The sequence below is a fragment of the Astatotilapia calliptera genome, chromosome 3, assembly GCF_964374335.1.
Source record: "Astatotilapia calliptera chromosome 3, fAstCal68.1, whole genome shotgun sequence".
Classification (NCBI taxonomy): Eukaryota; Metazoa; Chordata; class Actinopteri; order Cichliformes; family Cichlidae; genus Astatotilapia; species Astatotilapia calliptera.
In genome coordinates, this window is record NC_137424.1 from 53386821 (window position 1) to 53414624 (window position 27804).

Genomic DNA, 27804 nt, shown 5'->3' on the forward strand with positions numbered 1-27804 from the left:
GAAGGGGAAAACACTCTTAATAGTAAAGAAACATCTCAGTAGAGGTGGGCCCGGAGATGTACTGATAAAGCAGGCTGATCTAGTTAAGCACAAAGATTAAAAATGTGCTGGAGGGGGTTTGGCAAGCAGACAAAAACTTACAATGACAGCTTTTATTTTCTTAGCAAAAGGCAAAGAAAACAAAAGCAAACACAATAACAGACCAGACCAACAGACAATGAGGGTGGACATGACAAAGAGATATAAACACAGTAGGAGAGTAGGGCAGAATGGACACACCTTGGAGCACAGCTGAACAGATGCTAACTGACAAGACAGGGATAGTAAAAAGGAACATCAACACCAGACAGGCACGGGACCTGACTGGGGAGACAGACTTCGAATCATAAAAAGAGATTAGACTAGAGAGTAAACAGACCGCAAAAAGTTTATATAATTCATGATCAGGGAAAATAACAACATACTAATATTACCAAGACTGAACATAAGATACTAACTCTAAATTACTGGACCCAGGACCATGAAAGAAAACAATAAGCTGCTACACAATAACAATGGACACAATCATTGTACATTTGCTAAAATACCCACCCATTGATTTCAGATAATACACAAACGTATTGCATTCGTACATTCACAACTAATATCATCGGTGTGTCTCAGTTTGCATAGTTCTGTTAGTTCACTTTGACTTGTGTGTGACAGAAAGATGATCTTTGGCACAGTGTTACTAGAGACAGGTCACTATATCCAACATCATATTCCTGCATTGGGAGCCTCATTGTCAGCATGCTGGACGGGCACAGAGGCCTCCTCATTACCAGTGTCAGTTAGAGTGTGTCTTTATTCTCACTGTAATGTTTAACGTGTGCAACTTAATATAGTGCAAAGATCTCAACAGTGCAAAGATCACTCACAGCGGTCATAAAAACCCCCCAAAGAAACTATAAGCTACATAAGATATAAAAACAGAAAAAAATTACAACAGCTATTCCCAACCCATTTGTGCACAGAGCAGATTCAAATAGATGCTGCTGTGTTTAATGCTCGTACATTGATGCCCCATTAAAGAAGATTCAAGTCATGTAAATAATAAGCTCTTTATGGAGGACAAAACAATCTCAGAGAGACTTGTTCTTCCTGAGGACCCCCAGGAAGTATAGTCTCTGCTATGTCTGCTGTGATGTTTACACTCCAGGTTAGATCCTCTTTGATGTAAAGTCCCTGAAACCAGAGGTCTGTGACCCTCTCCACAGTCCCCCGGTGATATTTAAAGGCTTATTGTCTTGTTTTTTTCTTCCTGAAGTCAGTGATCAGTTCTTTTTTCTTGGATGTATTCAGGAGCAGGTTGTTATCTCTGCATTGCTGACACATTTAAAGCTGTTTAAACATTTTGTAGCCTTCATTTTTTCATTCATCCATTCATTTTAAGAGATTTACTAACAGACAATAACAAATAAATGTCATTGACCTGACTTAGGTGTGGAAATCCTGATTATCTGGTTGTACAGGTGGAATTGGTGACATTTTTCAGTCAGGTGTGTTTGTGACAAGTAGATGAATACTTTAGAGATGAGTCGGCGCAGGCAAGTGGAGACACAAAAAAAGCAGGATTTATTCCTGTCAGTTAATTATTTGTGCATCCTTATCTTCTTTGGGACTAAGACGTAAAGAGGGGAATCAACGATATGCAGTCTATGAAATGAGAGAGGGCATGGAAATGACACACGGCAAAAAGGGCAAAGCAGTGGCAAGGCAACACTCAAGGCACAGGGACGGTTTGACAGTTAGTTCTGTCTTTAAAGGCATGACCTTTGATGCAAATGAACAAACCTGATTTGCAACTTTCATATGCAAAGATTTTCATTGTATAAACTTCTAATAAAACAAGACAAAAGCATCTGCACTAAGAAATTCTAGCAATGACAGTTTGGCACTTACAATATCTTGAAATAAACTCCATGCACATTTAAGCCTGTTTGTTTTTCAGTGGGCATTTTAGATGCAGGTGATTCGGTCCCAGGCTGCTCCAGTCTGCATGCCAAATGTTCTTGGGCAAGATACTAACCCCATGTTTCCCATGTTCTAGACCTGAAAACTTTGATCTTTGGTTTCATTCTATAATACTGACCTTATTTTTCTATGAAGGCTTGAACTTTGAGAGTTTTTAAAGAAGAAAGAAAAGTGTGAAAATGTTCATACCTGTCTGAGAAAAGTGTATAAAGTGTGTACTGTGGGGTTTTTCAGACTTACAACATCTATAATAATTGTAAAAAATAAAGCTGGCTACTTCGCGGATTTCACCTATCATGGGTTATTCGTGGGCCGGCAATAAGTCGGACTCAACCAGAAACGAGATCATGTCTGTCACCGATTCTGTTTGTAATTTTTGAGGACAGAATTTCAAGGCATAGCCAAGTGCTGGAAGGCTTTCACCACTTTCAGATTTGACAGTGGAAGGCACTGCCAAATCTGAGGCCATGGTCCTCAGCTGGAAAAGGGTGGAGACCAAAATTGACCCGTGCCAGAATTTCTTTTGGCAGAGAAATTGTCCGATGTTCAAAATAACATTAGCAAATGCCATGAAGTGTTGAGTTTTTGTGATGACCTAAATTGTCTTTGTCCAACTACATTCCTGTTAAGAAAATGGATAATGATGACAGTACCCAAACTTGTTTTGTTAACTTGAAATATTTTATTAATTTAAAAATAATTATAAAATAATCATAATCCAGTCAAATTAAAACCAGAGAATGATTTAAAAGACATTTAACCAAAACAAGCACAGGAGAAAAGCAATGCAAAATCTTTGAATAACAGAATTAAAAATGGAAAGAATACACCTTTACACATACACCTTACCCCCCCCCCCCCCCCCCCCCTCACAAACACTGTTAAATTCTTATTTTTAAAGAATACGTTTGCTTTCTTACCCTATTCTAGAATAATCTAGAGTATACTACAGTGAGGAGAAACCTAGCTAAGCATAAAGCCTGCAAAAAGAGGAAAGTGACAGAATCCAGCTAGCTTCACCTCCAAACCTTACCAAGAAACCATCAAACTTCAGTTTTATTTAAGGCATTGCCCTTATGTTTGAAGCAGGGCAGCAGGGGATATCAGCGGCATAAACAACAGATGCATGATAACTGTGACATGTTTTTGAGTGGAGAGGTGATAGAGGACTTCATTTCTTTTTCACATCGACCTTGTAATTATTTGGATTTTTGCATGACTTCTTCCCAGGACTTGGAGGCACTATCTGCCAGTTTCGAAAAAGAAAAACATAACAGTGACGCCATCTGTAGATTTGTGATTACAGAGAGAGCTTAGACAGTAGCTTCAGAGTTGACCCCAAACATTGCTTTCTAGTACAGTCCTCCAGTGTCCTTGTAGTAAATGTGACAGTTCAGTGCAGCCTTGCTAGTGCTAGCTTAACGCGTTGTTTACATTTGGTGCTTTACTTTGTGTGATGGAATTCAACCCTAACCTAAATTAACATCTGATTTAACGTATGAAATTCAAAGCGTTGTCAAAATTTCTTCTTTTATTCCATGTGCAATAATCCTATTCATAGTGTGTGTGTGCGTGCGTGTGTGTGGGGAGGGGGGACAAAAACCTTCACTGCATGAGGTCCGGGTGCAAGTTTCTTTGCTTTAACCCAGCTACTGCCAAGTCGGACATGAATGCCAGGGAATATTTTTGACCAGGTTTATTAAATCAACCGAAAAAAAACTTCTATTAGTGTTAAAAATGAAGACAATTTTGAGAACCTAAGAGGTCAAGTACATTGCTTAGCCATAGTGAAAAAAAAAGACATTTTTGGTGCAACAAGTTTGTTGTTTGGACCTTTAGTGGGAACAGTTCCCTTGTAGTTTATTTTTTAAAACAAAAGTGTTTTATAATGTGTTAATGTGTTTTGTGTTTATGTACAGACCACATGACTTTTTTGATGTCCTGATATATAAAACCTTAGATTGAAAGAGGGTGGGCTACTGTAAATCTGGCCTCAATATTTCTAACATGCATGTGCATCGTTTTGTTTTAGTACTCTCAACCTTTTCCATGTAGACTTCTTTTAAGATTAGAAGTTGTGGCGGTCGATGCGGTCGTGCTCCCTCTGAGATTTTGCCATTTGCTTCTGCAGCAGAATGTGCTCGGTGAAATCCCTCACAGCTCCCGATCCCCCAGCACAATGGCAGATGTACTTTGCAGCCTTTTTAGCCACAGCTGGAGCATCGCCCGGTACTGCACTCAGCCCTGCCAGGTTCAGGCATTTCACATCTGCTTGATCAAAACCTGAGAGGGGAACAGAAGATCATTAGTCCCTATAATAATTTACTTAAACAAGCTGCAGAGATTGGCTGCACAAACACAAACAGTCAGACATCTTTAATTGTTAATTTGTTGCCAGACACTATTCAGATTTTATTAAAACAGCACTTTAACATAAATGTTAAATACACCACTTTTTAAAGCAGTAGCCTCAACATGTTTCCAATTCCTGCCAATTAAACTGTTAACAAATAAAAATACAGTTGTTTTACCCATGAACGCCACATCCTTCCATTCCAGCTTCTTCTTCTCAACGATTGATTGCAAATCATTTAGCGGCTCCTGTCCCACCTTCTCAACCTTGCACATCATCCTATCTTCAAGTTTTTGAAGCAAAGCTGGGTCAATGGGGTCTTTCTCTGTGGTCAACAGTATGACCTGGTGAAGCGAGACAGAGTGCAGTTTTGTGAGCGACGTTCCACAAGATGGGCCAGTTTACGTAATTCTGTTCAGACAGCTGAAAAAAAAAAAATCCAACCTCAACTTGTTCTTCCTGCAGCATCCGAAGCCCAGTTGTGTCTCTGGTGTTGACAGACACCATTGCCTCTCCCGACACAGACATAAAGATCTTTCCATCAGTTAAACAGCCGGAAATGTTGCAGAACATTAGGCGGACCACCTCTGGTGTGTCCTTACCGAAGTAACCGTACCTGATTGGAGAAACATAGGCTGTATCAGGAAAGGGAATGGATAGTTGATTAAAAGCTGACTGGTAGACATTATTTTCGGCGCTTCTCACCTGAGAACCCTCTGTTCTGCCACAGGCCAGTCGATGTCCACGTCTATATCTACGCTGTACTCCGGCAGCATCTCATAGTAGGTTAACTTACCGCCCTACAGAGGTGAAAACACAAGCATGACTTAGATGTATTGTTACACAAAGGGTTTGGAAAAGCCGTGGAGCTGTCACAGTCCAATTTGGTCCTTTGGTTTATTATAGATTTTTTTCCCCTTGTTGGGTACCTGCCAGATCTCTGTCCTTATGTTTTGGGTTTTGTTTTGTGCCAGATTCTTCTCCTAAATACATCAAACTACACAACAATTAAAGAGAGAAATACGCAAGACTGAGTATCAAATGAAATTGAACCCAATATCAGTTTGTTACAGCCCTAGCAGGGCCTCCTCCTGAAGGTGCCTGTGTGGGCGTGTCCCACTACCTCTTCTGCCTGAGGTGCCACCTTTCCCTTTTACACAGCTGACTCCCGTCAGTAATCAGGGAGATTTAAGCCCAGGGAAAGGTGAGCTCTGGGCCAGAGTGCGGTTACAGCTAGTGAGCTGAGTGTTAGTAGCTAGTGAGCTGAGTGTTTGTAGCTAGTGAGCTGAGTGTTTGTAGCTAGTGAGCTGAGTGTTTGTAGCTAGTGAGCTGAGTGTTAGTAGCTAGTGAGCTGTGTTAGTGTTTTTGGTGGTTTTCAGCTAGTGAGCTGCTCTTTCTTTTTGGCTTACGTTTTACTTTATTGACCACGCCTGAGTTTTGTTTGTTTTCTTAAACAGTGATTTGTCCGTCTCTTTTAGTTGAGTTTGAAAGGGAACTTTAATAAAACTCTTTGATTTAACCCTTTTGCCTCCTTTTTCTAACCCGGTCACTTTTTGTTACTCCCCCCTCATCGCCTAGACCCCTCAGGGGAACGTAACACAGTTTCAGTAAGAATCCCACAAAAATAGAACACAACTAACTAAACTTTCAACACAGGAAATCCAGCTCAGAAAGTCTGTTTTTTCTTTACTTCCTCCCAAAGTTAAGTTCAGCTTCTTATTCAATGAAACTTTTTTCTATAAAAATAACATTGTTCCTGTTTTAAGCAGACTTTTTTCCTGCAGTCCAAGGACTCCTTTTCATAATAAAGAGTCTGGAGATTTCAAAAGGTTGCAGACAGCATGCCGAGATATTTTTACAGCAATAGGGATTGAACAATCTCTTCGACAACTTAGCTGATGAAATCTGATCCATTTGTCATCAATCTCATCTGCTGCTGTCTTATAGGTGTGTGTTTAATGTTGGTGCCAACCAGGAATAAAAAAAAAAGGCACGGTTTAATTGTTGGGCATTGGGGCTGTTTTTTCAGTTATTATAAAGTCATTATAGTCATTTTAAACCATATATGCACCACCACCATCATCACCACCACCTTTACCTGCAAGTGTCCTTCCTTTTCAATGATCTCTTTTTTGGCAAAGTAAAATGAGCCATTCTCACACAGCTCCCCTGGCCAGTCCTGACGTCGCGGCCGTTTGGCTGGCTCCAGATTGAATGGCACTGTTTGCTCACCAGCTAGAAAGAAGCAGGATCCATTAATAACAATGCAAACTCCTCTTTCCATTAAGTAGTTATTTACACAGAGAAGCTGTCTGCTTCTTGACATAGTAACCAGTGTGTGAGTGAACTGAGTTTTTAAAAAGACATTGAAGGGAAATTCATGCCATCATAGTAGGTGGGTGACCAAATCTGTGAGAAATGTGTTAAATTCTGTAGCTTTGTTTGTTTGTATGTCGTTTATCATATACATGTTAAGAGTTGTATTGATCTGTTCATAAAACTAATGAAAAAAGGAAACACGAGTGTGCACGATGAAGAAGGATGAAAACTAAATTCCAGTAAAAGGAACAACAGTCACGATCTATACCTCCAACAACCAGTTTATGAGTTAACCTTTAAACTGGTTGTAAACCTGGAGGTAGGTGTGTAATCAAGTGCACTGACAGGTTGTGTGCATGTGGGTAATTACAAGCACAACTTAGAAATACATGCATGTGCCAAAGTGAAATGACTTTATGCCAAGTAAAACAGGATGCATGGTTCAAAATGTCTTATTGGTGACAAGTAAGCAAGTGAAAAGGAATTAACAACTTAGGACTTAAAGTTTGATTTTATGATTCACCGCATCAGGATATATTAGCACTCCGTATGGTGACAGTAGGAACTTAAGAGTCTTTTAGTTCTTGTCTGAGGAGATTCACTGTTCCTGCAAAAACCCTTCACTTCTGAGAGATTCTGGGTCTTTCATGCCTCTTTTAAAATACAAAAGTGTGGGACTAGTCAGCTAGATTTTTAAATGTTAGCTGTTATTAGTTTTGTTTTATTAATGCACAGCAGCAGTTTAATGTTCAAAGTTACAATGCCACCAGCCACTACCTGGAGCTGCGCACCTGACAGATGGCTGCACTCCTCTTTGGCACTCTGTGTGAATGCAAGATATAAATGAAGAAAAGTGGAAAATGAACTAGTGACAGCCGTGATAACCGGCAATGTTTTGGATTATTATTAGTATAACTATGGAGAGTGAACAAGATTGAAAAGATCAGTGTCTTGTTATGTTATTTGTTTAAGCTATCAACATACTGGGAAATGATGTAAGTACCTGACTTTTGTTTTGTTACATGAATCTGCTGCATCTGATTTAGGTTGGTAAGAAATGTCAGGCACAGTGTGCAGTGACTTAATTATTGGTACCTCTTTTAACTCAGCCAAAAAGTGGTAGGGCACATATAATCACAGAGCAGGGTCAGCAGATACTGAGGCACTATGTGAGGAGTGAATTAGAGAGAAGATTGTGAGGCAGGTCTTCTCATCATACATCACTGTCTGACCTTGCAAATGTGCCCCAGGAAGAATCATTAAAAAAAAAATTCCCATATAACTTCTAAATTTTGTGGAAAGCCTTCCCAGAAGAGTTGAAGCCATTATAGTTGCAAAACGTCAGCAGAGATCATATTAAACCCTATGGATTAAGAATGGGACGTTCATATGCATGTAAGGTTAGACAAGCAAATACTTTTGGCAGTATATTGCATTTTGTAAACACTCTCTGCAGGGAGACGAGTAATCCATGAATGCCTAACAACTGCCTCTGTGCTTCCCCCGGGTGGAAAACAAGCACAAGTGTGAGTAAGTATCAAAACTGAAAGCTGCTTGCATGCAGATCAATAATTATCAGATGAAGGGAGCTGATAAGCTTGGAAATTTAGTACTGTAATAGCTCAAATAACCAGTTCTCAACTTGGGACCAGTTCTCCAATCCCATTTTTAGAAACACCAAGCAGTTAAAAAAAACAAGTATAAAAAAGAAAGACTGTCACTGTAAGGATTCATTGTTTGTCCAGTGAAGCACCTGTTGGATTTTGTTTATCGCAGTTAATAATTACTAAGGTGCAGGTGCAAAGATCGTGTATTTAATGGCTGCTCCTCCCTGTCATTTGAATCCTTTAACATACCAGCAAGAAATCTGACCTTTTTGTGAAAATTGAGAAAGTGAGTGTAAAAACACAACACACAGGTCTATTTGGAAGAGAAGACAAACAAGATGAACAGGATGAACAGGATAACCACACCCTCTAAAAATAGTTTAAATACTTTCCTTTAGGCAGCTGAAATATAAGAAGCACTCCAAGAGCACACACCTCATTCATTACATTAATTTTATGTTCTTTGTTGTTTTTAAATGCATTTTAAGAGGTTTGTAGTGCAATAAGAATCAGATAAGGGGGGCATTGATATGTTTAGTTATACAAACATGTAGGAGCACGTAATGGATAATAGATGAATAACTTGAGCTTATTATATAAAAATATACTACAGTATATTTCTAACTAACTAGGCAGCTCATTCTCTTTCTCTTCATAATACTTTCTGTAAGACAGTAACACATTTTGTAAAAGGTAAACGTGAGATCAGAGGTCAAATGTGCAGACTTGCTCACTTACATCCTTTTTTAACCTCCTTCCAGCGAAACTGGTGTCTCCTGACCACTGCGAAGACTGAATCGTAACCGTGCACCGTGATCTTCTCCAAGGCCTCCTTCACATGGAACGGGTGGAGACAGGGTGATGTAGCCTGGAAGTGGCAAACTATATCCACCTCTGTGAAAACAAAAGCAGAGTAATCTGCACTGTGTGGCAGCAGGACAATGCTTTGAGACCATCTTAGAAACACGTTCCTACCTTTATGGTGCTCAAGAAACTCTTGGATGGTTTCTACTGATGAGGAAAAGTCTCTGGAGACTTTAGGACTCCTCCGGTGCACCTGAGCACCCCATGCCTTTGCAACTTCCTCAATTTTATCATGGTCCGTTGATACCCACACACTGTGAAAGTGAAGGTGCATAATCATTATTATTAATTGTAACAGTCTCTTTTCATAACACTACTAGACGTTCTGTAATTTGTCCTCATAGCCAAAGATATAGTGATTAGAGATCGTCCAATGTAAGCGATTAAGAAAAACAATACTCTGATATATCGCCCGATATTTTTGTTTTTGGATATACAAAACAGTTAATTTCTCTACCAATTGTCATGTGTTATTTATTTTTTTAATTGTTTGTTTACTCCCGTTTTTGTTCGGATCAGTGTGTTGAAGTTGTGGTGTTGCAAGAGGGAAGTTGGAACTTTGAACAGTCAACACTGGTAATATAGTTGAAGGGTGTTTCTTCCGTCTCTTTTTTGATTATTTAATTTTTATGTCGACATTTTTATATCAATATCGACTTTTGGTCTATGGATGTGATCCATTATAATTAAGGAGATTAGACTGAGACTCAGTCTCTTCACATTTTTTTTACTTAACACATGAAAGCTCACTGAAAAAAATTGGGGGTGGATCAGGAAATTTGCAAAATCAAATCTGTGTATCCACCTGTTGGGGCGGCTTAAGAGGGATTATGGGCTTAATATTAATAAATGTGTCCAGTATAATTGTCGACAATGACACAGCCAGCTGTGATAATGATGGCAGAGAAGTCTCACCTTATCAGAAAAGAAGACATGACCTGCAAAAAGCTAACAAAACAAAATGAGAATTTGTGTCTGTAATTAACCACACGCACACAACCTGCCTGCCTCTTGGTGACACACGTACCTCCAAGCTTATCGGTAAACGAACAAACCAGTTGTAGGAAGACTAAATAACTGATAATTGCTATTCTTTTCGCTGGAATATAAATTATGCCCTAGCTCAGTGCGCATGCTCCATTTTTTTATGAACGAATCTGATGTACGATAAAACAAACAAACAAGACAACAACAACAAATCTGCACTTATAGTAAGCAGATTTTTTGATGAATGATCTCATGTTGGTTAAACGATGGCTGCAGCGGCACTAAACTGTTAACGGATAATTAAACTGAGCTCACAGTGCAATAACTTATTGGCAGTTTGGACGTTTTAGGGTTTTGTTGCATAATTGTATGAATTACTGTAACTCACAGTTTAAGTGTATAAGTAGTTATATTTCAGCTGAGGGTGACTTTAATGGGAAGAGACAAATTCCAGATCTTAATAGTGTTTGTAACGTCAAAATAAGTTTGTAACGTCAAACTTATTTTGTTAGAAAATGTTTCTCATAATGTGCAGGTTACGTCTGCGGAGTCACGCCGATGAAAAAAAAAAGAAGTGGAATATAATAGATAAATGCGAGCAGTTTTCTTCCTTTGTGACTTTGTTTAAGTAAACATCCTAAAAGGACGCGTGGGACTCCTCCACGTCAGACTTAAAGCTGAGCACAGAGCTGCTGAGCGATCAGGTAGCAAACTGATGCATTTTATATTCCCTGACTTTACTGATGTGCAGAATACTTTAAGGAGGCCGTTATGACATGTGGACAGAAGTAGGTTAATATAATATAATATAATATAATATAATCTGATTTGATGTTTTCATTACGAAAAGACATTAAAGTTGGCTGCTGGTGATCGTTCATCTGACCCTACAATAAAAGCTCTTGTCCTTCCTCACCTGTCAAACATTCCCGAGTCCACGGCGGCCCTCAGCACCCACCCGATGAGCGGGACCCCGGCCAGCATCTTGATGTTTTTCAGCGGGATCCCTTTGCTCCCCCCTCGAGCTAAAATTAAAGCTGCTATGTGACTCTTGTCATTCCGCGGCATCTTGCTCGATGACTGACTTTCGTCTAACGAGGTCTCATTGTTTCTCCGTGTAGCGGATGCCATAACGACGTCAAAGATCTACTCCTATGAAGCAAGGTCTGGTTTTATCCGAGTGACTTCCGTGGCCTACTATGAAGGTGGCTCACTTATTACCGACATAAATCGCTATGATAACCTGTGCAGTAGATCTACCTGCTCCGGAGCAGGTTAAGTAAAATTTTAGAGAGCAACAGGTGTGAAAGCACCGCCCACTGACCAATCAAGTCTCCGGAACACAGCGTCATTAATGAAAGATCGCTCAGCCCTCTGCAGGGAGAGGAGGCGGGGTTTAAAGTTTGTTCTATACGCCTTATGAGCCGAACCAGGACACACGCACTATACCGACCTGTGTGTGTATTAACGTGGTGAATTAGAAAATGTATCAAATGTTATTCTCCTCGCATACATTTTGCTGTACCTGCAGCTGTTTGAACAACGAACACACACAAGGAGCACCTGTTCAATCAGTAACATTACCTTTGATCTGCAGACAGACTGAAGCGATTCCCACGTCTCCTGTATCAGGATGTGAGACAGGAAGCTTTAATGTTTAAATTGATTAAACGTGCAGCTAAATCACCACATTAACTATTTTCTGTGGCATTAGAACTGTTGTCCTTTTTACGACAGTGTTTCATTTCACTGGTATGTTTGTAATGTTTTTGATTTTTAACTGCCACGTGATAATGCCTGGGGTGTAGGTGATATAGGGATCTTTTCCAGTAGAAGAAGAGTTGTATGATCCGCGAAACGCTCCTTTTTGACTGGCCAGATGCTGATGACACCACGCCTCTCTCTTTTTTCTAACCGGAAAAGATGAGAAGTCAGGATATGAAGGAGCTGTCCGCTGTGTTGAAACTACAATATGATTGAGATGGACTACACTCTTAATTCAGCAGGTAAAGGATAACAGCCTGTTACAAAGGCTGTGATTTTAAAGAACCAAACTTTGGCTCTTATCTAAAACCCTTCACTCAGCCCTCACACTGAGTGTTTAGATGCCAGCCCCACTTACTGCTCTGTCATTGTTGATTTTTTCCAGCAGCTCTCTGACCTTATAGAGCGATTCTTGTTTCTCTTGTTAAAAATATGATGTCCTCCATAACACTGACTGATACTATCACTGATATATGGATTTTTATTGATTATTTCCTCTATTACATCCTCCCTCAGATTATCTTCATATCGTACTTATTATTTATTTATTTATTTATTTATTTATTATAGTTTTTTGTTCTTCTTGGTGAATCTGAACGAGCAACAAAAGAGAACCAGGAGCAGCAAGCAATCCATCCATGATTAATATTTCACAGAACACACAGTGTTTTTTCTGGAATTTACAAGACTTGCTTTGGTGAAAGTGTAACCCTGGTAAGATTTACAGCAATCAGAAGTACAGGGTTCTTTGAATGCATCGTAGTCCTTGTCTGATAGTTTAATTTCCGGGCTTGCCCTGAAGGCACCATCTGCGGCTCCGTGCACGTGAAGGTGTGGTGTAGAGGAAAAAGAACGGCAAGGAAAAACTCCATGCTGCCGCGGAGCACGGTTTTTTCCAGTTGAAAGAGAGGAAAGAGGTTTAATTAACATTTGTGAGAGAGCTGTCGTTAGCGGTGAACCACAGACGGGTACCTACCTGAAAGGAGTCGGAGTATTTCTTCGAACTTTTTTGAACTATTCTGACTGGTTTTTTTTTTTTGAGGTACAGTTCCATGGGTGCCAAGTGAGGAGCTGGTATCGTGGGTCTAAGACACTGTTGCTGCTGTGGAGGCCTTCTCTGTGTCAGGACGCTACACGTTGATGCCTGCCGTACCAGGAGGGCGGTAGGGAAAAAAACAAAAGGAAGCCCACCTGAGAGATACCTTATCATTTTCTTTGCTACTTTTTCTCCGCCTGAGATTCAGGTCGTTTTCAGTTCTTAACCCAGGACAGTGGGTAACTGAATAAACTGACACCATAAGGAACTGGACACTCACGTGCTATTTTCTTTTCTTTTTCCTTTTCTTTGGGGTGTTGAAATATTGTGTTTCTTGTCTTACATCTATTTGGATTGTTTCAATTATTTTTGTGATGCATTTGAGATGGTTACTGCATTTGAAGATATCCCTACATTGAGGATGAGCAAAGGGAACTGGGGCCCGTTCTTCGTACGTCGCTTACTACATCCAAGATCAAATGACACATCCAAGATCAAATCATCGCGCTAACCGTGAGCTCGCTAATCCGGTTCCCCGAACACACCTGCTGTTGACGATTACTACAGCTGGACGCAGTAATGTGACATCACTGGGTGTCGTAAAAGGGGCTACGCATCGATAGTAGAAACATTGATCGGCAACCCTCTGATTGGTCGGCGAAAATGTCGACGGAGCGCGCTCGGCTCGGTATTTTTCGGCAGCAGAGCAAGAACTCCTGAGTGAGGGATTTCAGGAGTTTCAGAGTTTAATCAGAACGCAAGGGAACACTGCAAAGGCTGCAAAAGCAAGGAGAGAGGGCTGGCAGAAAGTTGCTGACAAATTAAACTCGTAAGTAATTTAATAATAACAATAATAATGGAGTGGATTGATATAGCGCTTTTCAAGGCACCCAAAGCGCTGTACAATGCCACTATTCAGTCACTCTCACATTCACACACTGGGGGAGGCAGCTACGGTTGTAGCCACAGCTGCCCTGGGGCAGACTGACAGAAGCCAGGCTGCCATATCGCGCCATCGGCCCCTCTGGCCAACACCAGTAGGCGGTAGGGTAGATTTATTATATTACACTATATTATCCAATATTATATTACATTATATTATAATATGTTATATTTTATCCTCTGTCACATTAGAGCCACGACAGGACCCACTAGAACATGGGAACAGGTAAAAGTGAAATATAAGAATATTCTACAGAATGGTAATATTTATCACTTATATTGCTTTTAGTCTCTTGGAAAGAGACCCTGGAATAATCTGTTTGTTTATAACAGCAACCAAGAAAAGGGCAGAGCAACAAAAGACAGGTGGTGGTCCTGTACCCCCTCGTCAACAAGTTGGTTAAGTAAATAATACCCTCACGGGAAAATCGATATCTCTCTATGAGCACACTGTCGCGCTGAGCTAAAGGATCCTGTCTGTCCCGCAATATACGCTGAATTCTGAGGACTCTCCTTATCAATCTTGCACCTTCCGCAATGGGTGGCTCGCGTATACAGACAGGACATGGCTGCGACAGACTTCCCAAATCCACCTTCGCTTTTATAGCCGTGGTCTCTCATCTTGATTACACGAAGTAATTTACAATTGCTACTCTGAAATATGAATTAAATCTGTAATAATCACATACATGTAATAGAATGTTAATAGTACATTTCCCTTTTTTAGGAAATGACCTGTGTGAAATCAATAAATGGATCAGGTGCTGCATTGTCTTTAGTTACATTGATGTTATTTATTTATGGTGAAACAGTGGTGGAATATCGCTGTTGCTTTCGTATGAATGACGCGGACATACCTGCGTGGCCGCGATCTAATCCTGTTTACATAAAGTAAACCTGCTCCCGAGCAGGTTTACGCTTACGGCTCTGTTGCTATGACAGCAAGTCCCGGATGAGCTTCGGGGAACCGACTGATCCAGGATCACGCGAAATCGTCAACAATCTAATCCGGCTAACCTACTTAGCGAGGTACGAAGAACGGGCCCCAGATCCAAAAGGAAATATATAAAGCAAACTTTGTTTCATAAACCTGTGGTCGTGCGTGTTATGTGGGTTGGAAGTCTCATTGCTCTTACAGAGTTGCTACCGCCAATCTCCTTCCCAAACCTAGATTCGGATATTGTAGACATTGCACTTGGGCGAGCAGTATAGATCATCTCTTTATAGATAGAGGGACACACGTCCAGGTTACATAAAAAGTTCACACAATATTCTGTTCCGTTTTATCTAAAATATGAAAACATAACATTTGCTTATTGCAGACTAGACTGCACATACAAACCTTGCACATGTGTTTCCACACATGTGTTAAATCTATTCTAGTTCTATTATTTAATTCTGCTTGTCACTAGATGAGATGACCAAAAAACGATTCCACTTAGTTAACGATGTGCCAACACCCCTAATTCCCAAAACGGCGTTGAGCCTGCTTTTTGGTTTAACTTTTGTACCTTGTTAAAATTTCAGTTAATGCATCACCTTTTGTTTCTCAGGCTGTGAAAATAAAACTTGAGACTAGTTTTTAATTGTGAATGTTCACTCCTTCACTGCTTTCAGTCTTTTAAGGCTGAAAGCACTGGATGAGCTTTCAGCTCCTTCAGTGCTTAATTAAGGCTTTTTAATGAGGCACACACTCAACTGTGTTGCACACCTTTAAGAGGGAACATCTCTCTGATTTATTTACTCCTAAAGGTGACATTCATGATCAGCATTTGTTAAATTGTATTTCTGATTTTACCACAAGGTGGCAGTGTTTTACAATAATTGGTTAGAGTCAAAATCGAGTGACACAGTAACATTGATGTGGTCTAGTGGTTTACCTTGTTACACTACAGTAAGAAAGTTCTGGGTTCAAACTTTCTGATCTACTGAAGGATCTTTGAAGACTTTATGTACTATTAAATCCCGTTCTTTTTATTCTTTAACGGCCAAGAAAGTGGTCTAACTCAAAAGATTAATCTATCGATATGTTATGGGGATTAGAACTTCAGGGCCACAAAAGTTTTGCCCTACTCTTGGCTTAATCAATACTTACATATTCTGAAATCAGACTTAAAATCACTCCCTCTGTTCATTTTCCCCACATCATATTTCAGTGGCCTCAGGTTCTTCAGCATCCTGACACTCTGAGGTCAGCTGACATAATTTCACCTGCTAAATACACAGAAAATCTTGTTAAAAGTCACCCAGTTTTGCACAACATTGATATTCCCATTAAGCCCTTTCTAAAGATGTTATAACAATCACAAAATTCTAAATTTCTTTTCCAAATCTGGACTACTGCACTTTTTTTTTTCTTTCTTTCATTTTTCTTTTCCTGTCCCCAGTCATTCAACTAATTTGCATACTGAGTCATATTTCAAGAAGTTGCCTTGACAAGAGAGATGCATATTTAAAACCTTACCACATTATTGAATTATTTTTATTATCACTTGTTTTGCTCAATTGGCACAAAAGCACTTCTAATTCACTATTCTAAAAACTACTTTAAGCTTTTAATCACTTTTTCCTTTTCACAAAAATCACTCTATTGTCATGGAACTTTCCTGAGTTATTCCTCACTTCAAGCTTTAAGTATATTAAATCTAGCATTTATGTCATGTATTCACATTCATGAATGTAAGCATGGCTTCATTGCATGTTTTTTGTGTGTTCATATTAATATTAAGTGTAAGCTGGTCTTCATTGCATATGTGTTTTTATAATTTATAATAATTCAAGCATCTTTGCACTGAGCTGTGGATTCAAACTGTCTCACTTCTGCTTCTCTTCAAAGATGACTTCACATGTAACAACTTGTATATGTGTGTTTTCTGTTCATTAATGTAATTGTTAGTTTATTTATTTCTTTATCTCTCTCTTTTTCTTTTTACCTTTCTGTTGTGATGTTCTGAACATTTCTAAACCTCCATGAGTTCAGTCTCAATTTTCAATTCAATTTTCCCGTATGCTTTCACTATATTACCCCAGATTCACCTCCCACTCGTTCCTGTTCTCACAGTTTGTTGTGTGGCCTCACAGATCAACACAGGCCCAAATCAGCTGTTTCTTCTCTCCATTGATTCTCTCTTCAGTCTTTTCTTGGAGGTTCACTCCCAGCATGGCAAATATGAAACTCAGTGTCCAGTGCTGTCCAGTGCTTTCACACAGTCATCCCACTGCTCAACTTCCCAGCTTGTAATTCAGAATGCATGTTCCATCAAGTGTTTTCTTACATGCTGCTGCTGGAGTCTTCAGTGTTATAGGTCAGTTGCACTGTCTTTTTGCCTGCTGTTAATTCTTCAAGTACACGGTGTTCTGTCTATCTTCTGTCTTCATCAGGAGATTGACTGTCCTTTAAGCTTCTTCTCAGGATGAGGACAGAATGTTAGGTGAAGCTGTCAAATTTTAAGCCAAAGCCTGGCCTGTTTTTGTCCCAATTCTGTTAATCTATCATTTTGCCGCTGTACTCATGTTTTCAGGTTGAGAAAAGTCCACCTGTATTGACACACTAAAACATTTAATTAATATCCTTTTCATTGCTATGTCTTAATACATTCAGTCTCTAATTCCTCTGTTTTCATGTTGCAATGTCACAAGCTCACAGTTTCTTGCTTCACTTCCTGCCAGACACACGCACACAGCAGTTTGCCTACGCACACACACTCATGTTTTCATCTGTTTCTACAGCCTAATCGAACTCTTATTTTGTATTTACAGTCCATAAAACCTCAGTAACTCTGTTGATATAAAAAGAATGCACCCTTATTACACGCACAAACACTTAAATATACTAAGCTCTTTGCATTTGCAAGCATTCACATCAAAATCTTCAGCGTGCTTAGCAGAGCTCTTTCAGACCTCAGGACAATTAACAGGTTTTTTCCCCACACATTTCACTATTTGTTATGCCTTTTGGTCAAAAGTCAGTAGCTAGTGCATAGTCTGATTAAGTTACATAAGCAAGGTGATAAATAAGTTCAAAGTTAAGAAATATTATGTGATTCATGCTAGGGCTGCACGATAAATCGAAAATTTATTGTCATCGCGATATCAGCCTGCGCGATGGGCCCATCGCAAAAGACGGCGTAAACTGCGATAATTGGGTACCTTAAAATGTTTACACACGTGCTGTAAAGAATTTACCAATCAAAGAAATCCATTTACACATTTGACCAGTCGAATAGAGCCCTTCACGGCATTAACCAATCAAATGGATTAGAGGCCCGCCTCCTACGCAGGTCGGGCGCGAACAACGCTGCAGCAACGAGTCAGAGTTGTAATGGCTGAGAGCGAGACGCGTGACGAGAATGCTACTGAACTCGTGGCTAAAAAAAAAAAAAAATAGTACCTCACTTATTTGGAGGTACTTTGGATTTGATAAAGACGACGTTCTCCAAACACAGGTACTCTGCAAAACTTGCCGAACACTCGTGGCAACCACCAAAGGAAACACGACTAATCTCCACCATCATCTTCAATACAACCACAGAGAACTGTTTGAAGAGTTCCAGAAAGATAGGGCTAGCCAAACAAAGGTTGCTAATGTTAAGACAAAGAGCGCAGCAGTCCAACAGCAGTCTCTGTATCAGAGTTTTTCAAGTGGAATTCCTTATGAGAAAACGTCGAAGCGGTACAAAGAAATAACAGAGGCCATTACACATTTTTTGGCTAAAGACATGATGCCTATAAATACAGTTAGCAGAGAGGGCTTCACCAGTCTGATACATAAAGTGGACCAGAGATACCGCATCCCCTCACGAAACTACTTTTCACATGTCGCCATTCCACAAATGTATGAAACATGCCGCAAGACCGTCATGTTTGAACTGAGCCAAGCTGAAAACTACGCAAGCACTACAGACCTATGGTCAAGTCGTACAACGGAACCATATATGAGTTTCACAGTGCACTTCCTCACCGAAGACTTTGAACTGAAAACACGGTGTCTAGAGACTGTGTATTTTCCAGACTCCCACACTAGTGAAAATATAGCCCATGTATTACGTGAGGTGTTAGCCAGCTGGGATCTTAAAGAAGATCGACAAGTGTGCATCACCACAGACAACGGTGCCAATGTTGTGAGAGCCACGGAGCTAAACAACTGGGTCAGACTTCAGTGTTTTGGACACAGGCTGCACCTTGCAATCGGTAAGTTTTATTCAAGGCAGATCTTTTTAGCAATGAAAATGTGCTATACATTATTATCAAATTGATATTGATAAGGATAATGTTACCTTTTTAGACAACTTTAGTTATAAATTTCAATTAGTTTTTTTTTTTAAAAAAAAGGTTTTAAACATGACAGTTTTTTTGTTTCCTCTTATTTCTCCAGAAAATTCTATCAAAGATGATGCCCGCATTGCCCGAGCCATTGGACTTTGCAAAAAGTTAGTTGGACATTTTTGCCACAGCTGGAAAGCAAAGATGGCTCTGAAAAAAGCACAGCAGAAGCTCAACCTCCCAGAGCACACACTGATCACAGAATGCCCAACCAGGTGGGGTTCCAGGCAGAAGATGATTGAGAGAGTCCTGGAGCAGCAGCGGGCCATTTCTGATGTCATCTCAGCAGACAAGAAATCAAGACACTTGATTCCTACTTGGCAGGATCTTGAGGTACTGGAGTCTGTCAACCAGGCATTACACCCCCTGCAAGACTTTACAGATGCCCTGTCTGGTGAGAGCTACGTTAGTGTTTCATATGTAAAACCAGTCCTTCATCTGATGAAGACGTCGGTGCTTGCAGAGAAGGAAGAAGACAGTGATTTGACAAAATCAATTAAGAAGAAAATCCTCGAGTACCTGATTACTAAATGTGAAAATCCAGCTACCCAGGAACTTATGGACATGGCGTGCTTCATGGATCCCAGATTTAAAGTCAGCTACACCAGCACTGATCAAGTCTCAGACATCAAGACCAGAGTGATGTCAGAAATGGAAGCAGTGGCACAGAAGGTATTCATGCATGCTTATATATAAAACCTTTCAATTCATATTTAGTCCAAAATGTTTACTTTTCTTATAATCTGCTTTCTGTTCCAGGAGAGAAGCTCCGCTGAACCAGAGGCCCAGACAGATGATCCACCCAGTCGTCCCCTGAAGAAGGCAAAAAAAGTCCCTGGGCAGTTTCTTCAAGGCAGCTCCAATCCCTACCTCCTCTTTTATGCATCTCTCACAAGCTGTTGAAGCTGAGCTTAACAGCTACTTGCTATCCACGGCCATAGACAGTGAGGAAGACCCCTTGGCATGGTGGAAACTCCACAAAATGACATTCCCACAGCTAAGCAAGCTTGCAAGGAAGTATCTCTGCATACCTGCAAGTAGCTCACCTTCAGAGAGACTTTTTAGTACATCAGGAAACATAGTAACATGTCAGCGCACATGTTTAAAACCTTGGAGAGTAAACATGTTGGTTTTCCTTAACAAGAACTTGCCATAAAAAACATTCACTCAGGAAGGATGAATGCAAGATAGAGAAACCTTTTTTTTTTTTCAAAAAAATTACAAAAATACACTACCTACATTGTTCTTAATTGTTGATAATATTAGTCTTGGCCAGTACGACCACAAAGGTAGACAATTGTTCTTTGGTGTGTTCCCACAGCAGACAAGTTCTTACCTATAGTTTAATCTAGTAAAGTTTCCACTCCAGTTTTGACTTGCATCATAACTACTTGGTGAGTGGTAAAATGATGAACAACTGCATAGAGATAATTTGCAGTATAATTTAAGTTATGTTTATTTAAAACTAATTATAGAGACCGGGAAGGATGTCTTTCAGAATTCAAGCCTCAGAAATTTTTTTATGGGGGCAATGTTTCAATGTTTGACTGCACTTTGTTGTTACACTGCTAATACAGCAGCTTTCATTAAATAAAACTGTGCAGTAAAACGGAAATTATGTATTTGTTTTTTTTTTTTTTTTTGCTATTTATTTTATCGCAAGTCATATCGTTATCGCAGTATTGATCACAGTTATCGCACATCGCAGGTTTTCCTAATATCGTGCAGCCCTAATTCATGCTAAAAACAGTTAAAATGTGTGGGTTCGAAATTTGCTCAGAGTGAGCCATCGTTATCACAAGCGATCTTTGTATTGTATGTGCGGAAATGGGAGCGAGGGAGCGCTCTGATCATTCGCCTATCTTTGACGTATTTTCTCCGTTAATGCTGTGAAAAGTGCTTCGGCAGTATTAAAAGAGTGAATGAGTTCATGTACACGCTAAGAGTGCCCTACACGCTTGTGCCTTGGGAAACGTTTGTCTTTGTGAGTATTAATATGTTCAGAAATAACTTTTATATGTGTTTACCTGGCGTTAACTGTGATGCTAATCTAACGCACGTGTTAAGCTAGGCTAATCTTTAAGTTTGTTATTAAGATGTATATTAGCTAGCAATTTATTTTCACTTTCTGTATATTTCAGTTACAAATAAGAAATAGCAAGGAGAACCCTTGAGAGAGAAAAGGCTTAAAAAGATCTTCATTAAAAGCAAGAAAAGCAAGGCTTGTGTGGAAGATCTCGTCTATTTTGTTCGCTAGCTGTCTAGCTTCACATGGTCGTGTCGTGAGGGCAGCACAGTAAAAAGACACCTACTCAGCGGGTTCAAGCATACAGAGCTACTTTAAGCAACATGAGTCTACGCTCAGGAAGAAATTACCTAAAAGACTACGCTGCTGAAGAGCTAGACGAAGCAGCCGGTGGTGAACAGCAACCAGACGTCGCCACTCAACCAGCTACAATGCAGCAACGGTCTCAGCCATTTGACACCAAGTCGCAGCAATCCAGAACATCGACAAGGCGTTCTCAACGGACATCCTCATCAACAGCTTCTGCAGCTGCAAGGGCCTACGCCAAAGCTCAAGCAGCACGAGCTCAACTGGCCTTCGCTGAAAAGGAAGCTAATGCAATGAAACAGAGCTGAACTGGATGCACTTGTCTCCTTGTGTACGACCGACAAACCTTACTGGACATAAAAGACGGTCTTTCTTATAACTTTCCGGAGTTCACGTTTTGCAACACGGACGCTCCGTTTGCAGACCCCCCATTCATCTCACCTGAGACGCCTTTGTTCTCTGGCCCTGGAGGCCGCAAACGCCGACGCAGAGGGAGAAGATCTGGCGTTCTGGTTCGACTGAGACGGCGCACTTACAGACCACCGTTACCCAGTTTATTACTGGCTAATATGCAGTCTCTGGAGATCTCATTCCAGCGAGAGATGCGGGACTGCTGCGTGATCTGCCTCACAGAAACCTGGCTATCGGACAAAGTACCGGACTCCGCAATACAACTGCCGGGGTTCTCTGTGCACCGCGCGGACAGGTCACAGGATCTTACTGGGAAAAGCAGAGGCGGTGGTGTGTGTTTCATGATCAACAACAGCTGGTGTGATTATGCGAACATGCACCCGGTCAAATCCTTCTGCTCACCGGACCTGGAGTACCTGATGATTAAGTGCCGGCCATTCTGGCTACCGATGGAATTTACAGCAGTGATTATTACGGCTGTTTACATTCCCCCACAAGCCGACACTGACCGTGCACTCAGGGAACTGTACAGCGCGATCAGCAGCGAGGAAACCACACACCCAGAGGCAGCGTTTATCACAGCCGGAGACTTTAATAAGGGAAACCTGAAGAAAGTCTCACCAAAACTCCATCAACACATCCTTTTCAACACACGTGGAAACCGGCTACTCGACCACTGTTACACCTCTTTCCGGGATGCGTACAAAGCCCTCCCCCGCGCCCCATTCGGCCAATCAGATCACTGCTCCATCCTGCTCCTGCCCGCCTACAGGCAGAAGCTGAAACAGGAAGCTCCAACCCGGAGGGCGGTGCACTGTTGGACGGACCAATCGGAGTCTGCGCTGCGGGACTGTTTTGATCACGCGGACTGGGAAATGTTTCACGTGGCCGCCAGAGACATTGATGAATACACAGACTCAGTCTGTGGATTTATCAGGAAATGCGTGGAAGATGTCGTCCCATCCAGAACAGTCAAATCCTTCCCAAATCAAAAACCCTGGATTAACGGAGATGTTCGCGCGGCACTGGCGGCACGGAACACCGCCTTTGCCTCCGCGAACACATCGGACTACAAACACGCACATTACCAACTCCGGAAGACGATCAAAGCAGCCAAACGTGAGTACAGGGACAGGGTGGAGCAACAGTTTGACAACCCTCGGAGTATGTGGCAGGGACTAAACACGATCACAGACTTTAGAGGGAAAACCAGCACACCGCAGACCACGGCCTCTCTATGTGAGGATCTAAACGTATTCTACGCTAGATTCGACACAGCGAACACCATGAGACCGGACAGTGTGCGCACCGCGGATGACGTCAGTGCGCACACTGTGTCTGAGGAGGATGTGCGGAAGTGCTTCAGGAAGGTGAACGCACGCAAAGCTACTGGTCCGGACGGGATTCCCGGCCGCGTCCTCAGGTCATGCGCGGCTCAGCTGGCTGGAGTGTTCACGCACATCTTCAACCTTTCCCTCTCTCTGTCTGTAGTCCCAGCCTGCTTCAAAATGGCCACCATCGTCCCTGTACCCAAATCCTCCACCATCTCCTCATTGAACGACTGGCGACCTGTAGCCCTGACCCCCATCGTAAGCAAATGCTTCGAGAAGCTGGTCAGGGACTTCATCTGCTCTGCACTACCTGACTCACTGGACCCTCTACAGTTTGCATACCGCCACAACAGGTCCACTGATGATGCCATAGCCCTGACACTACACACTGCCCTGTCACACCTGGAGAAGAGAGACACGTATGTGAGGATGCTGTTTGTAGATTACAGCTCAGCATTCAATACCATCGTTCCCTCGAAGCTGGACAGGAAACTGCAGGATCTAGGACTGAGCAGCTCCCTCTGCAGCTGGATCCTTAGCTTCCTGTCTGACAGACGCCAGGTGGTCAGACTGGGCAGCATCACCTCATCCCCCATCACACTGAACACTAGTGCTCCACAGGGGTGTGTACTGAGCCCTCTCCTGTACTCACTCTACACCTACGACTGCACAGCCACTAACAGCTCCAACATCATTGTGAAGTTTGCGGACGACACTACAGTGGTGGGTCTTATCACCAATGGTGATGAGACGGCTTACAGGGAGGAGGTCAGCGCCCTGACCCACTGGTGTCAAGACAACCATCTCACCCTCAACGTCGCAAAGACAAAGGAGTTGATAGTGGACTTCCGGAGGTGCAGAGAAGTACACACCCCCATCACCATCAACGGCGCTGCTGTGGAGAGAGTGAGCAGCTTCCGGTTCCTTGGAGTACATCTGGCTGAGGATCTTACGTGGTCAGTACACACAAACAAAACAGTGAAGAAGGCGCAGCAGCGCCTCTTCTTTCTCAGGAGACTGAAAAGATTCGGCATGAGCCCCCGCATCCTCAGGACCTTCTATCACTGTGCCATTGAGAGCATCCTCACTGGATGCATCACCACCTGGTATGGCAACAGCACCGCCTACAACTGCAAAGCTCTCCAGCGAGTAGTGCGGTGCTTTGAACGGATAATTGGAGGTGAGCTTCCCTCCCTCCAAGACATATACAGGAAGCGCTGCCTGAGGAAAGCGGGGAGGATCATCAAGGACTCCAGTCACCCCAGCCATAAACTGTTCAGACTGCTTCCATCAGGAAGGAGGTTCTGCAGCATCCGGTCCCGTACCAGCAGACTGAGAGACAGCTTTTTCCATCAGGCCATCAGACTGCTGAACACGTCATAGACACCTCAGCTTCACTACTGGAACTTCAACATTATGCACTCCACACTGTATATAAATGCCACTTGTTTTGCACATATTCAACTCTGTATATTTTATATATTTTATTTTTATTATTATTATTATTATTATTATTATTATTATTATTATTATTATTATTATTATTATTATTATTTTTTTTTTTTAAATTTTTTTTTTTTTACTATTTAATTTGTAAAAATGTGTATACACACACACACACACACACGTAGGAAAATATTTAGTATACACATCCAGAAATGCATACACTATTATATATTGTACATATATTTATTAGTTTCAGGTTGGCCATTCTTGTATTTTGCTCGTTTGTGTTGTTGTGTTTGCACATCTCTGTTGCTTGTGGGGCTTGCACACAAGAATTTCACTCGCATGTGCTGTGCCAGTGTGCCTGCACATGTGATGTGACAATAAAAGTGATTTGATTTGATTTGATTTGATCTACATGTCCTCCAGTGCCAAAAAGCAATAGCCGCAGCTGAAGCAGAGGCCTCAGCCTATGAAGAAGCAGAGATTCAGAGCGGGGAGCTCTACGGAGAACTTTGAGAGGAAGCTGAGCCCATCAGTACATTGCACCGCACTAACGAATATGTTCAACAACAATGTGAGTTACTCTACCCAGACATTCAGCATGACCCAGCACAGCCTCCAAAAGGAAATTACGATGAAGTAGATGTACAAGAGAGTAGGGCTGCTTGATTATGGCAAAAATGATAATCACGATTATTTTCACTGAAATTGAGATCACGATTATTTGACGATATTTATTTCGTCCGCCAGAGCTTATATTATTTTTTTACATGCTGTAGTGCCATTTGTGGGAGCATTTCAAGTTGCTATACATCAATACAACTGTTATAGCCCATATTTTAAAAATGTGTATGCATTAAGTCCATAGTAACTACATTAATTGCAAAAAAGTGCAATAAACTACAAAAAAAAATTGAAAATCGTTTTTGTTTTTACATATATTTCTACTTGGAGAAATTTAAGAGATTTATCCCTCAAAACTTTAAATACAAAAAAGTTGCAAAAAATAGTTTACAACAACAGGAAATTTATTTTGAGTGTCTTCATAGTTTTATTTTTGGAGATACAGCAATTTTTATATACTACAGGAAAAACAAAAAAACAATCCTATGATGCAAATTTGCAAAGAATGTGCATGTGCATCAAAATAAACTATTTCCAGCAGTGCAATTCGAGTTCTAAGGCCTACAAGTAAAAAACTACATTTTCCGCAAAAATGACGTCACTTGCGATAGTTCACGTTGACGTCTTTTTCAATGTGGGAAGTGTTAAGAACAGCTGATCGGATCGGCAAAGCGTGTTTCTGGAATATTATGTTTTTGTTCCTGCAAGCTCTTTTTATGCAATTTTTGCAAAGCTATATGTGGAAGGAAACCGTGACCGAGGACAAGCTGATGGCATAAGATGTAAGTAGAACTCCTCTGGTTTCATATGGAAAAAAATTTATTGTGCTAGCTTAGCGTTCAGGTTCTACAGGGATTTAAAAATAGTTACACAAAACGAGCATGCTGCTCTGACCGGCTTTAAAGGTTTAACAATAACAATGTATTGAATAATGACTTTAAAAAATAATATAAAATAGTGTGCAAATACTGATAACAGTGCAAATGTTTGCAATATAAGAAATAAATGAAAAATGTGAACTTTGCAGTGTTGCTCTGTGGTGCAGCTACGACACCATAGCAAAGTTTACACACTGTGTCTACTTGATCCACGTCTGACTCCGCGAAGCCATAATGTTTCCACACCACTTAAGTTTGTTTTTTTTTACCTCTCTTTTCAACCAACGGCAGTCCACTCCTCTCCAAATAACTTCTGCTTAGCTTTCCGAGCTTCCCTCGGGTCCTCTTAATTGTTGTGACGCGTGTTCGAAATGCAGAGCAGTGCGCTTGATTTGCCACATGGAGCAGCGCGAGAGTAAAGCATGAGGGAGGGGCTAATAATCGGCTCAGTCATTTTTAATGATCGTTGAAAGCCCAGATCGTAATCGTGATTAAAATTCGATTAATTGAGCAGCCCTACAAGAGAGTACACAAATAACTAATCCTTTAATAGTGTGGATCAGTGAATTGATGTCTCGTTCACTCTTGGCATACAGCTTGATGTCATCCATGTACAGGAGGTGGCTGACAACTGCTCCGTTCCGTAGTCGGTATCCGTAGCCAGTCTTGTTAATGATCTCACTGAGGGGGTTCAGGCCTATGCAGAACAGCAGTGGGGACAGAGCATCTCCTTGGTATTGGCGAGCCGGCGCACTCGTGCGTTTGAGGAGACGCGGACTGCGAACTGCTCTTCCTGGGATCTTCCTTTCTAATGTACGCTCACTCGGGAATAAGATTGACGAACTGGCCCTGATGAGAAGCATGAACAGAGACTTTGCCTCCTCCTGTGTCTTATGTTTTACGGAGTCGTGGCTCAGTGAGGACATCCCGGACTGCGCGCTCAAGCTGGAGGGCTTCCATCTGCTGCGCGCGGACCGGCAGGCCGCTCTCTCCGGTAAGTCCAAAGGTGGAGGTCTCTGCTTCTACATCAATAGTGGCTGGTGCACAGATGTGACAGTGATTGCTCAGCACTGCTCTTCCTCTCTGGAATATCTTTTTATCCACTGCAAACCGTTTTATTCTCCGCGGGAGTTTGCTTCATTCATCCTGGCCGCTGTTTACATCCCGCCAGACGCAGATGCGCAGGCAGCTCAGTGCGCACTCGCGGAGCAGATTCTCCACACGGAGCGGACATTCCCGGACTCTCTCATCATTGCTCTTGGGGACTTTAACAAAGCCAATCTGAGCCATGAGCTTCCGAAATATAAGCAGTATATTAAATGCCCGACCAGAGAGGAGAGGACATTGGACCACTGTTGCAGCACGATCAGCGGGGCCTATCGCGCGGTGCCCCGCGCTTCACTCGGACTTTCTGACCACGTCATGATCCACCTAATCCCCGCGTACAGACAGAGGCTGAAGCTCTCCAAACCTGTCGTGAGGACTAAAAAACTGTGGAGCAACGAGGCTGTGGAGGAGCTTCGCACGTGTTTGGAGACCACAGACTGGGACACATTGAAGGCTGCTTCTAAC

The 27804-nt window shown here is 41.5% G+C and overlaps 2 protein-coding genes across 2 annotated transcripts; one reads left to right on the plus strand and one right to left on the minus strand.

Moving 5' to 3' along the window:
- Positions 1-2675: 2675 nt before the first annotated feature.
- On the minus strand, positions 2676-11447 carry cmasa (cytidine monophosphate N-acetylneuraminic acid synthetase a). Its single transcript, XM_026162520.2, has 8 exons — positions 11060-11447; positions 9268-9410; positions 9031-9186; positions 6465-6601; positions 5072-5166; positions 4811-4982; positions 4545-4710; positions 2676-4296 (listed from the first exon to the last, which is right to left on the minus strand). Exons 1-8 carry the CDS (start codon positions 11272-11274, stop codon positions 4082-4084), a joined length of 1299 nt encoding a protein of 432 aa, XP_026018305.2. The 5' UTR covers positions 11275-11447; the 3' UTR covers positions 2676-4081.
- A 526-nt stretch (positions 11448-11973) lies between these two features.
- On the plus strand, positions 11974-25130 carry LOC113019223 (uncharacterized). Its single transcript, XM_026162773.2, has 3 exons — positions 11974-19075; positions 19260-19879; positions 19967-25130. Exon 3 carries the CDS (start codon positions 22109-22111, stop codon positions 24662-24664), a length of 2556 nt encoding a protein of 851 aa, XP_026018558.2. The 5' UTR covers positions 11974-19075; positions 19260-19879; positions 19967-22108; the 3' UTR covers positions 24665-25130.
- The last annotated feature ends 2674 nt before the right edge of the window (positions 25131-27804 follow it).

Bases quoted from the DNA above. Each gene is read 5' to 3' on its own strand.
- cmasa (XM_026162520.2), bottom strand. From the start codon at position 11,274: ATGGCATCCGCTACACGGAGAAACAATGAGACCTCGTTAGACGAAAGT. The intron at 9,187-9,267 runs GTAGGAACGTGT...TTGTTTTCACAG, and splicing joins GTTTCTTGAGCACCATAAAG to AGGTGGATATAGTTTGCCAC. The intron at 4,711-4,810 runs GTTGGATTTTTT...TCGCTTCACCAG, and splicing joins TGCAGGAAGAACAAGTTGAG to GTCATACTGTTGACCACAGA.
- LOC113019223 (XM_026162773.2), top strand. From the start codon at position 22,109: ATGCAGTCTCTGGAGATCTCATTCCAGCGAGAGATGCGGGACTGCTGC.